Below are 15,769 nucleotides of genomic sequence, written 5' to 3'. Positions count from 1 at the left end.
TTTCCCTCTGTCTCTCTCTTTCTTTCTCTCCCCTCCCTCGGTCGCCGCTTCAACTCCCTACCTGCCCGTTTTAGCCTCCTCGATGCGCGTTGCCCCTGCCGGAGGATGGCAGGTTAAGAGGCAGGCAGGTAGAGAGAGGCCCCATTGATTAGCGATGGAAACAACATGCGGCTGGTGTCGATTGCTTGTCAACTTTTTCAGACCCCCTCCATTAAATGTTAGCGTGTTACATATGCATGAAATTGAGTGACTCTTTCCACGATCACGTGTGTAATCGTATTCGCACTTGTTGCGAAATTAATGCCAGATATTAGCCATTGAACTTAAAACTTGTCGCGGGATGATCAAACGTAAAGCTGACGTGTACCGCAGAACGAGTCGAAATTTGCTGTCGTCGTTTTACGTGCCCTTTTGCTTCCGACCTTTCCCTCCGACACGTGTACTGGTCAAATTAGAATATTCAAATTGGCGTACGAGGTTTCGAAACCGATAGATAAGTATCAAGTCGGTCCCATCACTACCGCTAATGCAAGCAGACCCATGGCGAGCGATTCCTCTTCTGGCCACAACTAGCGCCATCTCCGTCCCATTACTACCTTTTCTCTCGTTCTTCTTCGCTCTGAGTATCGGTTTTTCCTTGTTCAGCTTGAAACGATCCCCCAATACGATTTTCTGCCGACGAGGCCTCCAACGGGGACCGTGCCCCCTCCACCTACGCGCTTATATAGATACTCCTCGACTCGCTTAACCCGATGCCAGGTGCCTCTATAGGGTGTACCGATTAACGAGCGATTCCCGAGATCAAAGGGTTCGTCCGATTTGTGCTTCCAGGGTAATCTTATCCGTGTCAAGTCCATTTTTCTCGCACCTAACAAGGAAGAACATTTAAGTCGAGATTAATTCGCGTTGCTTTTACATAATTCCATTTTAAAATGACACTTAACTTGTACGATAAATATAAATTCTCCCGATACGAAAATCATGGTGTTTGGTCTTTCGAAATGCAATTTTGATTCTTCTTTTTTACCAATAGCAGATCGGGATGGAAAATCACGGGTTTAGAGAATTCCGTGCTCACTGAGGCGCTCGCGTGCAGATAAGGATGCGTGAACCAAGGCGGTGCGTTCGTGCATGTTCGATGCAATTAACCGTCGCAGAGAAACGCCGACCTGTGTGGTCTTATTAACCAAGAGTCGAAGAAGATTCTGCAAAGGTGAATGCGTGAGTGTATATAATGGCGAGCATGCAATCCCTCAAGTAATAATATCATCCGATTTTCATAATCCGATTATCCGATCAGATTCGTTTGCCAATCTGCGTCTGAAAATACCAATTATGGTGTTATCCACGTGGAACGAATGTTCAAACTGATAAAATCGATGCAGCAGCATCTGAGATTTTTCTTCATAGTCCCATTTATCAGAATACGAATCTGAGTTCGGAGGAACAGCAGATATTTGATAGAAGTTGGCGATTTAATGGTTGTCAGAGGGGTTTGTCTAACTCAAAGCAATTTCATCGTCCTGTCATACGGCATAGCATCATCCATAATTCATGGATGCCATAAACATTACGCGAGCATCGTAAAAAAAGCGTATTTATAGAAAGCTCCCCCAGAGGCTTTTACGATATCTTGCTTCACGAAGGACGAATTCATATTCATCCGCGTCACACGATCATTTCGTTCAGGGCCGTTCAAGTTTCATCGATACTAATGACTCCATTTCTTCTCCACTGTGAGTCTCCGTCGCGTGCACGTGCCACGTGGCTAGACGGTTTCCAATTTTTCCGGCATCGACGTTCCCCGTCTAAACGACGACAGTAAGAACCTGTTGCATAACCGCCAGATCGATCCTCGTACAACCACGGTCAATTTCTTGTCGATTTCTTGCCAATAACAACGATAAGCTGCAACGGTCAACGATACGTGATGGTCTGAAAGAATTATCTGACTCGTTTCGGCCTTACCCTACAAGTTCACGGTTAGCTCGGTCGTAAAGATGGCTGGAAATCGCTGGACCACCGAAACCGTGACCCATAAAGATCACTGTGTCCGCAAAATAAAGGACCAAGATCTTCTTCATCCTCCGACAGTGTCTGCAATATAAAATTTTACAAAGTTACGACGAGAAAAATTCGAGAAAATTAAAAAAAGAAGAGGTGCCATTAAAACGTTGCCAAAATTATGCCAATGTTGTAGCTTCCTTGATATAATGATTTATGGTGATCCGCGTTAAATTGAGGAACAAACGGCTAACAATGATAGTCACCGAGGTATCATCCTCGATTTTGCCGCGATATATGACCACGATTGGGACTTTCACTGCCATTTGAGCGTAGATCGGCTACTCGAGTCTCTGAAGCAGAGGGATAAGTGTGCTATTTTATTTTCACCCGTGCGCGCCGCGGGGTGTATCATTGCCGATACGTGATATATTTCGTTTTGCACGGTGCGTATATGGAACTATGCTGCGGTTTGCTATCAGAGAACGCGACGGCCTATAATTTGAAACCGTAAAGGTGTGCATTTCGAACATCGACTCGCACGATTTGTCATTACCACGCTTGGCCCAGCACTATCGATCTTCTGAGAAACGATACACCGAAAAACATCCACGTACAAATTGGATATTTCTTCATTCCGCAGGATGTTTTAATTTCACAGGATGTAGCTACGCTGAACTCCGCAAATTTTCCCCTTTTTCGATTATTAACCAACGGATGTATTTATTCAGTTCGTGAGATGGGCGAGGATAGCATCGTTAATGGCGGTTTGCATTAACTGGGCACGCGCGGATTAGAGTCAATCGGCGAATATAAATGAAAGGCGAAGCTAAAACTAAACCTGGCTATTTATCGTTATTATTTATCCAGGTCAGTTAATATGTGAGACGATTCGCAAGGACAGTTTGTATACGGGCCAACGATAAATTGGTCGAAACAGAAGGGGCCATTTTCGAATTACGCGAGCGACTCGGTCGATAAAGTGGAAGGAAAAATTTCCTGTTGATTACCATCGCAGTTCCTACGGGAAGCGTACGAGAAGCATAATAAAACGAAGATCGCGTTACAATCGATAGTTACAACTTCTGAATCACGAACGACGAATCTAATCGCCATCGTCATCAACTAACACCCATCAAACGCCTTGACTTCGAAGTCACAATCATTCAGCCACGCGAGCAGTGGTAGAGGTTAATTAAAATGAAAATCTGCGATGTTTACTCGTGCCGGGTTACTCAATACGCGAGTATCGATTTGCACAGGCGATCGAGCGTATCCGATCGCGCGATGACGAAAACGCTGCGGGAGTGGAGGAACGGAGAAATTAGAGCTAGATCTTCGGCCGTATTATTTATTCGGGTCACCCGATATAGGAGACCATCCACAAAGGCGAGTCGCGGCGAGCGTGTACACCTCCGCTGCCACGAATGCTAACCAGATGCGCTAAGTATCGTTGGCGAACTCGTGGAGGACTGAAGCACTCGAGCGTTTGCAGGTAAGATCGCTCGAAGGTGTATCGAGGCTATGGAAAAAGCGTGTTCTCCTTCCTCGGTGAAGACTGAAAGTAGTTAGGCATGTTTTATTAAGGGAAATTTCGAAGAAAAGTGTGTAATGCATGATTCGAAAGAAAAGTTGGTTATTATGCTTTCATTGAGTTATAAAATTCAATTTGATTAATCCGTGTAGCATGAGATACTTAACTAAGTGGATCATGCCAATGGAGGGATGATTGGTAGGGTTAGAACGATTGAGCACGTAGATGAAAGATGTAAGATGCGGAATGCTGATGTAAATAATTCATGATGCGCTGAGATGATAGCGTAACGCCATCTGGTAAACGGTGAAAAGAATTAGTGCCTTATTAGAATGATAATCGTTACTTTCTACCGTGTCTTTCGTGTAACAGACTACATATAATGAACCATTAAACAGTGGGTAATTGTAAATATTACTGAATTCTTCATGCGAGAAAATCGAGAAACCTTGATACCCGTAATCTGAAAAATTTTTTAGGTTAATTAAGAATAAATTGTAGTAACAGCGTGCATCCAACAACTTGCACAAAAAGTAGGAAATGATCTTTAGTAGTCTGTGAAAATAAATATAAATCAAGCTTTGTACCCTGACCGCACTGTAAGTCATGGATAGTTTGCACCTTCGTGAACGATTAGGTGAAACAAGATCCTAATGAATGGTATGCGTGTTCTCTCCGGTTCGATGGAATGCGAAACACGTTTTCCGAGCCAAATCCAACGGGACTGACGTCGATCGCTCCTTGGAGAAACGGAAAACGAAAAGGAAGAAGATCCACTGAAAAACAGTTTCCAAGTTTTGCTCGTCGACGCGGAAACAACGAGACAATTCACTTAGACCGTACGAGACCGAGGTCTATTGCTTGTACGGTTACCTCGTTAACTAGTAGGTAAAAAAATTTTTCTGTACCATTGTTTCGTAGATTTTTCACTCCGTCAATTTCAGCGCTTTGGTAATTTAGACAGTTTTCTTTTTCTCGGACTCGTGTGTGCCTCTGGACTTGTATACATCGATGTTCTCGTGCTTAGACATTTTAGAATTTCGATAATTTCGTACGTTAACATGCTTTCGATAACCTGTAACACATACCATAATCGCCAGTTAAACGACAATATCTGGTTGACGCCATTATATTCGTACCGTTACATTATGCGACCTATTTACCGCACTAATAAAAGTATAATAAAATCGTGACTCTGATTCCATGATATCGACGTCTTCTTCGATGGATCACGTAAATTGACCTGTACAGTTACTTCTTCCTGCAAACTACGAAACTACCGATTCGGGTACACGGAACGACAATAATTTTTTGTTTAATAAAATACACAGCACGAGAGTATTATTCTCGGTCGTCGAAGGAAGTTCAATCTCATCAAAGTAACGGCTTACGACGATTACGCCAGCAATACGCTCTGAAACTCATGGAAACAAGCTTGCATAATTTCACGTAACGTCCCCTGTCGTCTAATCGCAGGGTAATGTCCCGGGAAAAGATAGGGAAAACAGGAAAAGGACACATGTGCCCACCGAGTCACGGTAGAACGCGACTGAGAAAGTAAACGGTTCCGATAGAAGGTAAAATCAACCGTGAAAATAGACACGCATCGTCTCAGGGAAAATCCGCGATTGGTCGGATGCCTTATCCCCTCCACCGAGTTTCCATAAAAACGAAGTTACATGTTCGTAGTTTACACTTCCTCGAATCTTCATCAGAAGTTCATGGAGCATTACTAAGCGCGGTAACAGTTTGAAATTTAAAAGGCTGAAAACCATTCATTGATATATGAAACCACCTCCGATTGCTGCGGAAACGAATTTGATTTTTATCTCCACTATCTTGAATAATTCTGAACGTCATAATATTTTATCGTTGTTAAATTAATACGATGGAATTCCGTGTTTCTCCCGCCTTTTTTCTCTTTCGATTCGGAGAGAGCATGATCTATGTCGGTACGAGTATCAACTCGAGATCCGAGAGTTGTATGATTCCTTTCACGTGATTAAATGTCGAGGGAATTTTTATAACAGTACCGTGAAGAGGATGTAGAAAGTCGCAATGTGACGTAATATTAAAACGTGGCGTTAATGCCTTACGAGATTCCCGCTGTTTTGAGGAAGTAACAAAATAAGATGAGGATATCACGTGTACCGGTATCCTTGTAGAGCCATGTGACCAAATATCGATCGTTCATGACACAAAATTGTCAACAATTACTTTAAACTTTGCGTTATATCCATCTAGAACAAATAAGTCATTAAAGAATCACTAATTCAATTATAATTGATTCGTTTGCAACATGCAATTAATTCAATTTTGTATCATGTTCAATTTCTGTAAAACTATTACCCTTTTATCGCGAACCCTAAAAAATACGATGGTAGAAGACCATCAGCCGGTAACTATATTTATCGGCATAGCAAATTAATATGATGTACTCGAGCGCGTGATTTATGCAAGGCAAACGTGTAAACACGTGTGTAGGGTACAATTCAACGGCAATATCGTGTGTCTACCATCAGCGAATGGGATGAGAAAAATCGATACCTCGTAAAAGGAGTATTCAGATTCGATCGCAGCCATGACATTTCGCCAATCACACGAGGTCGTGTGAGTTGATTTACATTATAGCCGCTGCTCATGTCGGTAGTTCCTGATTCTTACTTTCTCTCCTGAACAGAATATTAAAAACGTAAAGAAGATTTGTATATGTAAATGGAATTTCGTATTGCAGTTGTAGATACAATGCTACGAGAAATTATTCTCCAAGAAAATAGAAGAGAACTTTGACGGCAGCACAATATAAAGATTCACAATATGAATATTATTACAAAGATCTTTCTAAGATTGTTGTCAAAATTGTAAATGATATTCTATATTTTTATTACATTGCAACTAACTGTATTAATTACATTTATTAGAAAAAAGTAAAGAAAATGAACAAATAATATCTGATAAATATTAAATAAACGATATATTTATATTGACATTTAACATTTCTTTGATTGAAAAACTTCACACCAAACAAAGACTTTTCGTTTATGACTACAGAGGGCGGGACGATTCAATAGTTGTACCGCCATCTGTTGTGAATTATCGTTTCTCAATATGAAATAGAATTTTGAATTACAAAAATGGAGTATAGTCCCCAACCGTTATGATCGCGATAGTACTGCAACGAATCGTGTGCTACTTACCTTTAAATATACTGTTTTCATAATGAACAGCTACGCAAGAACAGTGTTATTTAACCAAAGAACATTACATTCTCAATAAAATTGTGATTATTTGTGTTATTTTATTCACGCAAGTTATAAATTGCTAAAATTTTGTAGAGTTGTGTTCATACAATGTACACACAATAGAAGTTCAATGCATTGTCGATTAAATTACTTTTGATCCGTTTCTGTATCGTTATATATTGGTTACGATTCTTCCAATTAGTCTAGTCAATAAAATGAATATATTAATAGCTATAGAATAACAAATTCTTTGACCAAATGGTCCAACAACGAACAACAAACGTATGATAAAAATATCGTAGATTATTTAGTCACAAATGGATTTTGAGAACAAAGAAAAAGAATTTGAAGATCGTTACAAAAAAATTTGTGCGAGACATAGGCGATCTTCTAACTATGAAACTCAAGATGAAGAGAAAACGAGAAAGGTGGAAATATCCATGAAAGAGAAGACAGAATTGGAAAAGGAATTAAGAACAGCAAAATGTGATTTGGATATTATTCGGAAAAGTTTGGGTAAATTTCCTAATGAATATATTTTATCAATTACATGTATATATTTCTTAAGTCTAATGTATTCTGCATTTATAGGTGATGATAGAAGTACAAATACATCAGAATCAAATAATCATTCCAAAGAAGTTCAAAAAGATTGCTCTTCTATTTTTGAATTTAAGTTTCATAAACGTACTTCTTCTCAGTTGGATAAATTTTCTAAGGAAAAAAGTGAATTAGAGGCACAGTTGGATATTAAAAAGAAAGAAATTCAAGAGAAACAAAAGACAATATTTGAATTACAAGATAAAGTCAGTCAGGTGATACAATTAGAAGCTCAGCTTCTAGAAAAAAACAAGAGATTAGAAGCATTTAATAAAGAAAGAGATATAATTGAAAGAGAATTAGTTGCAACAAGGTCAGAATTAACTGGATTAAAAAGAACATTAGGTAAACTAATTTGTGGCTTATATATAAAAATTTTAAGAAACATGTAAATGCTAATTAATCGTTTTTCTTTTTTGTAATTCTTTATTACTAAACATTTTTATCATTTTAACTTCTTTGTAATTTAGTGTTATTAAATATAGATACTACTACTATATTAATCAGTATAGAAACCATGGATCTTTTTAATTGGCTCATGGTCATAATTATATTATAAACTTGTTATATAAGTATTTATAAATTTCTAGTACTTAATTTAGAAATTTTTTAATTCTGTCAATCATGGCTACCATTCCATATTTAAGTGTAATAGTAATTATATTTGGGAAAATCTAACATATTGTATATATTTAACTATATATAATAACTGTCTTATAATGTTAGAGTTGGAACGACAAGAAAGGAGAGATTTAGAAACCAAGGCTCTAAGTTTAATTAAAGATGCTAAACGTAAATGGGAAAATGCAGAGAAAGAAAAAATTGCACAGTTGAATAAACATATTGAAGCACAAACTGTAAGAATTACAGAATTGTGTACCAGTAACAATGAGATGAGCTCAAGATTACAAAGAACAGAATGTGAACTTGAAACATCAAATGCAGAATTACATAAACTTAGAATTTTTCAGGTTAGTAACATATATGTACATCTATTTATATGTCAGTAAAACATAGTTTAAAAACATTTTAGTAGTACGGTTGTAACTGTAATAATTTAATTATGTATTATCAGAAGAAATTTAAATAATTGTTATTTTATTAGATGCAATATAAAGAATCACTAGCAAAAACAAGAGAACTTAGTCGACAAAGTGTTCAAGGTGTTGAAACTAAGCTAGAAGAAATAGCTACACGTGCACATAATCAATTAGCTGAACTTAGAGCAAAATTGGATTTAGAAGTAACGAGAAATACAGATTTAGAAACTAAATTAAGAAATGAACAAGATTCCAATCACTGCCGCCAATCAAGACTGAATGTTGCTTTAGAATTAGCTCAAAATGAACTAAAAGACTGTCAGGAACAGTTACGCAGCATACATGCTACAATACCAGCCAGAGATACAGAAATAGAAGCTTTAAAAAAACAATTACAAGAAAGATCAAAACAATTAGATAATGCTATGGCATCAGAGCAGATAGTTTCTACAATGCAAGAACAGTTAGAAATGTCAAAGCTTGAAAATGAACAACTAAAACAAGAATTGCAGGTATGTAATTAATAGTTGTTTTAATGTAATTATCAAACTACAATCTTGTATAAATCTTACATAAATACAATCAATCAATCTTGTATATGATTTTATCCTAATTTATATAAATATTGTTCAAGATATTGAAGTCTGACTTAAGTGAAACTATGATGAACTTGGAACAAAGTGAAGCTCTTGCTCTAAACTTAGAGCAAGCAGCACAAGATAAAGTTACATTACAAAAGAGATTACAAGATTCTCTCGAAAAAGAAGGTATGTTTTTATAATAATATATGTAAAATAATGTCTAATGAAACATCCTATTTATTTGTAGAAGAACATTTGCGTAAAGTTGGTAATTTAGAAGAATTATTGCGACGTTTGGAACAGAGTGTTACTAAACTAGAAGTGGAGAATGCTACTCTTAAAATGGAAAACATACATCCAAGCACAAGTATGAAGTCTAACAGGGATATAATAAAAACAGATGTGCATTTAAAAGAGCAAACTGAGAAATTAGAACAAGAGCTTCAAACCATGAAAGAAAACTTTAATGCAGAACGTCAGATTACAAAGCAAACACAGATTAGTTTATGGAAGAAAGAAAAAGAACTGTCAGAGGCAAATTTGGATAAACGAATTGCAACAAGAGAAGCAAAAAAGGCAGATGAAAAAGTTAAAACGTTACAAGAGGAAAAGCAAAAATTGGCAGAAAAATTAGATCAGAAAATAAAAGAAGAAGAAGAAAAATCTAGAAAGCTGCTTAAAGAATTAGACAGTGCAAAAGCATCATTACATGATATTACGAAAGAATCTTCTAGAAATAAAATGCAAGCTGATTCAGCTCAAAGAGCTTTAACTCAAAGTAACCATCAAATAGAAGAACTTCAATCTTCGAGTGCTTCATTACGTAGAGAACTAGATGCGGTGCGAAAACAAGCGCGAGTAAGTCAAGATCGAGTCGATAGTTTGAATACTGAAAATAAGCGTCTGGCGCAGATCATTGCAAAATATAATGAAGAGAAAAATGAATTGGAATCTAAGATAGAAAAATTAGAACAAGAAATCAAAGGCTATGAATTAAACACTGAACTTCTGAAAGAAACGTGTACAGTACTTGAAGAACAACTTACAGATTACGAAAGACTAACAAGCGATCATGAAACTCGAGAAAACATACTAATTCAAGATAAAATGAAGTTACAAAGAGATTTAGAAGCAACTGAGGCAAAACTTCGCCAAATATGTACTGCTCGAAATGAAGAAAGCTCATTAAGATTGACAGCAGAACGGAATATTGAGAGGCTTGAATCGGAAATAGGTGATATAGAGAGCGAAAGGAGTGGTCTAATTGCTCAAAGGGACCAATATAAAAAACTTGTACAAGAATTAAGCGCACAAGTTGAAGATTTAACAAGTAAATGCGGGGAATTGGAATGTGATATTTCGGAAATGAAACGAGCTTTAGAAATTACTAAAGCTGAAACAAGGGTCGTTAAAGAAGAAAGTAGTCAACATTTAACAAGAGTTCACGAACTGAAAGAGGCAAATTTCGTACTGATGAATGATTTACAGAATAGTATAGATCAAGGTCAGGAACTTAGGATGAGAATCACAGAATTGGAAAGTATTTTAGAAGAAATGCGACAATTCTATCAAGAAAGAGAAGTAAAAGCTGAAAGCACTAGGCAACAACAAACAAAGTTGATAGATTACTTGCAGTTTAAATTAGAAGAGTGCAGTAAAAAGAAAAAGACAGTATGTGATAAAATACTCGGTAGTAAACAAAAAGAGAATATTCCTCCTAGTGGTACTGGAATGCCAGTTGGATATCGTGAATTGGAAAACCAATTGTCGAAAGAACGCGCCAAAGTTAAAACGTTAACTGATCAATTATTAGCACTGAAAGCTATGCACGCTTCGACCTCTGCACCCTCGTCTCCCACAGCACCGGATATCAGAAACACAAACTATATTACGGAACCATCAACAACCTCATTATCTAAACGTTTATCGCCGCAAAGAATCGGACATCACATTCCACATCGATTCGAGGTCGGTTTACCAATGCGAGCCGGGAAGTGCTCTGCGTGTTTAGATTCTATTCAATTTGGAAAACGTGCGGCCATTTGTAGCGAATGTCAAGTAATGACACTCCTGCTACTTGTGGTTTACCTGGAGGGTTTGCTAAGCAATTTGGCAAAAATTGGAGGAACAGTGACGAAAGTTTATCATCATTATCTGGAAGCGTTCAAACGTTAGCTATAGATCAACCAGATAAAGCAGACACGGTAGGATATGAATATCTCAGTGATATCATTTTATATTTTATAATAATTTATGATTATTATTGACAACAGGACGTATGTGATATACGAAATAAGAACAATAATGTATCGATGGAAAATTGGGTGAAAATCCCAGATCGTTCGAAAATTTGTTGGGAAAGAAAATATCTTAGATTAGAAGGAACATGCTTATGTACTTACGAGCATCAGCCATCCCCTGGAATGGCACCGATAAATCGTCTAGATTTGCTTGAGAAAGATGGATTTGTTATATTAGATACTGTACACAACCCAGATGTAATAGGAACAGCAAAGTCAGATATACCATTTATCTTCAGAATAGAATCCAATTCATCAACCACTTGTTGGCCGACATCACGTTTGGATGTTATGGCTTTGAATCAGACTGATAAGAAAAATTGGTTGAAGACTTTGAAGTTTGTTACTAGTCAAAATAATTCAAGTAATGTTCATAAAACTAAAAAATATCAAACAATATTAAGATTAGAAAAGAATCAAGTAAGCAACTTTATTTATTCCTAAATAATTGTATTTATGATTTATTTATAATATGTGATTACCTTTTAGTTGGATTTAAATTGTGCCATAAATTTGGCTGAAGAAAATGTACTTCTACTGGGTGCTGAAGAAGGGTTGTTTTCATACTGTGGTGCTAAATCACGAATACTTACTATGATTCGTGGAGTGAAGAGGGTACACCAGTTAACTTTACATTCCCATTTGGGAATAGCCTTAATGATAGCTGGTGAAAATAGGCAATTAGTATCTTGTAGTTTAAGACAATTAAAGAGTAACGCACTGGCCGCTGAATGCTCAAGGCCAGCAATAAATACAAAAGCAGTTTTAACTGGCACTGATAGTTGTCATTTATACCAATTACAAGGAGATATGCTTTGTGCAGCAACAGCATCTCACGTAATGTAGGCTTTTTTCAATATAATTTATTTTTATCTGATTTTCAATGTCATATTTAGTGGGCATTTTTTATATCACAAATATAGATTACTTAAATGGTATGTTGAAGAAAATTCTGGAGAATTTATTGGGGTCCGTGAACTTGAAACATCTGAGCCATGCAGTTGTGCCATATTTGCTAAAAATATTCTCATAGTAGGGTGTAATAAATTTTTCCAGATCGACCTTAAGAATTATTGTATTAATGGTAAGTAAGAAAGTGCATTACTTAATGAATCAAATAATTTGAGATAATTAATACTTGATTTATGTTATGTTATAGATTTTCCCGAAGAAGACGATAGTTCGGTCAAAGCTGCACTATCTGGGGTAGCTAAATTAGGTATTTTCCCAGTTTGTGTTTTAAATGTTTCTCTTGTACCTGGAAAAGTTGAGCTTTTGCTTTGCTATAATGAATTTGGAATGTTTGTGAATGAAAATGGCCAAAGAACTCGAAACGTTGATCCAACATGGAATCATTTACCTTTTGCTTTCGGTAAAAAACATTTTTAACATTAATAACGTATAACAATCTTATGTATCGAATAAATAAAATTATTTATATTTTTACAGCATTCCGAAAACCATATTTGTTTGTCATTCATTTTTCGTCTGTGGAAATTGTAAAACTTGATAAAGATGCGTATACTTTGTCAACAAAGAATCCGGAACGAATCTTAATCGAATTATCTAGTCCTCGCTACTTAGGAGTAGCTGGATCAAAAGGCATTTATGTAGCAACAGTGAACTCCTTCTTGGAATTATTAAAAATCGAAGGTTCTTCCAATATACCAGCAGTAAACGGCAGTTTTACAAGTTTGGATACTTTGTATGTTTCCAATACCTTGTACATAATTTACAATTATTAACTAATACAAATATAATGTATTAATTTATACTGATTTATTTTACAGAGATCAAGATGATGAAAGCAGTTCAGAGTTCAGCTTTACATCGAGCTTAATGGAAGTTTTAGATGGTCAAGGGAAAAAAGTACATTTTACCAGTGTTCCCAAACATTAAAATACTTTAATATGAGAATTGTTTTATTTTTTATTTAATTATGGGAAAAGCAAAAGAATTGAATTCAAGACTGTAAACAATTAGTAATCATTAAGGGAAGTAAATCACGACTAATATGTTGCAAGTTGTGTTTATACACTTAATTTAAATGATACATTCTTGTCAATGAGCAACCATAAAAAACATAATAAGCTAATGTACTCGAATTCTTTAGTTGAACAAAAAAGTTCATTTTGTATTTATTTTGTGTTTAATTTTCTTATAATTAAACAGTTGCATAAAGTCAGATCTCAAATGAAGAAGGTTTTGATTGCATAGTATTAGTTAACCAAATTTACGATATTTATATGTATCACAAAAGTAATGCTTTACTTTCCACAAGCTTCAGCTGCCTTTAGCTTTTACAAAGAGATCTGAGATTCACACTTACGATTAGTACTGGCGACTATGCATAGACTTAAGAATTATATTGACTATAATATTATTATTAAAGAAATGCGATTATTATGACAATAATATATTTTCGAATTTCTATATTGATAAAAAATCTTTGTAATTTTGTAGTTTAAAATAAAATACTATTATTAACAAAATAAAAATTGATATAAAAAACATGTTTAATGACGTCAAAAATGTATTTTATTTAAATTTAAATAATAACAAAAAAAATTTAATCCAAATAATTATTTTCATTAATTATTCAAACGGCTCGAATTGCTATTACTGAAACATACTTTTTAAAACAATATGTAGTCACATCTACATTACAAATACATCTTTTTTTTCAATGCTAATATTTTCTCTGGCAGGAAATGTGCCTAACCGAATTTCCTTTACATAAACAGCAAAAACGATAGAACTATCAAACTATTCCATGATAATTTTTTTTTAACAATCGTCTACAATCTATTATGTCTTAAACTTGAATTTTACGTAGAAATTTAAACGTATCTTTGCAATTAGGGGCATAAACAGGGCACATATTTATGTAGAGTAATGCGACATCCGGCCACCCTTGACATTTATAACATCGGAACAACGAATATTCAATGAGACTAGTGAATACAGTTCAAAAGCTCATTGTGACGCAATGATTGACAGAATGATTTAATTCCAAACTCTAGTAAAACGATACTTATTATTTGTTAGATTCGAGGTGTCGTTAACCTGATTTTAGCATTCTTCCACTTCCTACCTAGAATTTCGTTTTACTAAATTACTGCGTAAAATACGTCAATAGAGAATTATCATACAGCCAAAACAGAAAATCCTCCTAAGAAAAGGAAACAATTTTAAACAACGTTTAATTGACATCGATTAATTGACATATAATTTACAATGAACATAAAATAACAATTACGTAATTGTTATTACGTAATTTAAAACCAATAAGAAATAAGTAAGCAAGAAAATGAATAAATCCCAAATTTATGAAATCATTCTAATTTCTGAACGAATTGGCATTATTATAATTTCTGTCCCATAGGCAGTGTTAATATTCTCCTTTTCTTCTTTTGTCTCATGTCTTCGCGTAGCACACATACATATAATCATTCATTACCACGAAGTCATACTTCATACAACTAATAAAAATATCACCTATGCAAATCATTGGGAACATTTAATCGATAATATATACCGCAACACGTGTATCTTATTTTTTGACCAAACTAAGTCAGCCATCTTGGAGGGGGGATCCTGATGTAAACAGAGAGAAAGTCAATTTCTTTTTATTGCTTTAATCAATAGTATAACATTCCTAAAATATATTTCCAAATTTTGAATGTGACCTTCAAAATATTAAGGGCTCCATAGCATGTTTATTGCATGCAAATATACGAGTGCGCAGCATCTTCGCACACTTCGCATTTTCCTCGAAACCACTTTTTTCAAATTGGCGGGAAAGATATCTCAAAAGCTAGGTTACCAATTCCCTTGAAACTTAGCATACATATACTATAATATATGTACTAGTCGATGAACTTATAAATTAAACAAAATAAATGATTTAAACGACTTTTTTATATATAAGTAGACGTAAAATATTTGTGAAAACATCGACTGTTTCTTTGAAATGGCGACATTTTAATAATTTTCAACTTTTTCATATTTGTAAAGGTTATCAACTAACTGTGTTCATCAAAAGTAAAAAAATTTCTTGTATTCCTGTTTTGGTCAAATAGGGAGGGAACTACAGCTCCCGTCAATTTCAGATCTCGTTATTGAGGCGCTAGGAAAATACACTGTTACAACTCCAAATTGCAACATTTTTAAAACTGTAAGACAAATTTTTTTAATACCCTTATAGTTACTTAATAAAACCTCGTAGTTTTCAGAATTATCGAGTAAATAGATTCTCCGAAAAAAATTCGCCAAAATACGCACATTTTCAGGGTTCTACAACAGGATCCCACCTGAAGAGTGATAACAATTCCTCGGTATTATCGAACTCTTTGAACAACGAATTCAATCGATCAGATTTTCAAAGGTCATTTCGACCGGCAATCGTTATGCAGATTAACTTTAGGAATATTCAGAAGAGAAATGGTACCTCTAAGTGGAGGGGAAA

General features: G+C 35.3%; 1 protein-coding gene across 1 annotated transcript; it reads left to right on the top strand.

Annotated features, from left to right (window-relative positions):
- The first annotated feature begins 7,097 nt into the window (after positions 1 to 7,097).
- LOC108547774 (citron Rho-interacting kinase) lies at positions 7,098 to 13,200 on the top strand. Its single transcript, XM_017900429.1, is given in 13 exon segments — positions 7,098 to 7,296; positions 7,372 to 7,725; positions 8,107 to 8,351; positions 8,486 to 8,932; positions 9,055 to 9,187; positions 9,249 to 11,066; positions 11,069 to 11,205; positions 11,275 to 11,721; positions 11,791 to 12,143; positions 12,225 to 12,385; positions 12,461 to 12,673; positions 12,751 to 13,006; positions 13,092 to 13,200. Coding segments are annotated over 13 exon segments (4,872 nt in total).
- The last annotated feature ends 2,569 nt before the right edge of the window (positions 13,201 to 15,769 follow it).

The sequence above is a fragment of the Eufriesea mexicana genome, unplaced genomic scaffold (genome assembly GCF_001483705.2).
Source record: "Eufriesea mexicana isolate 0111107269 unplaced genomic scaffold, ASM148370v2 scaffold1223, whole genome shotgun sequence".
Taxonomy (NCBI): domain Eukaryota; kingdom Metazoa; phylum Arthropoda; class Insecta; order Hymenoptera; family Apidae; genus Eufriesea; species Eufriesea mexicana.
This window is presented reverse-complemented; position numbering and strand designations above follow the sequence as displayed.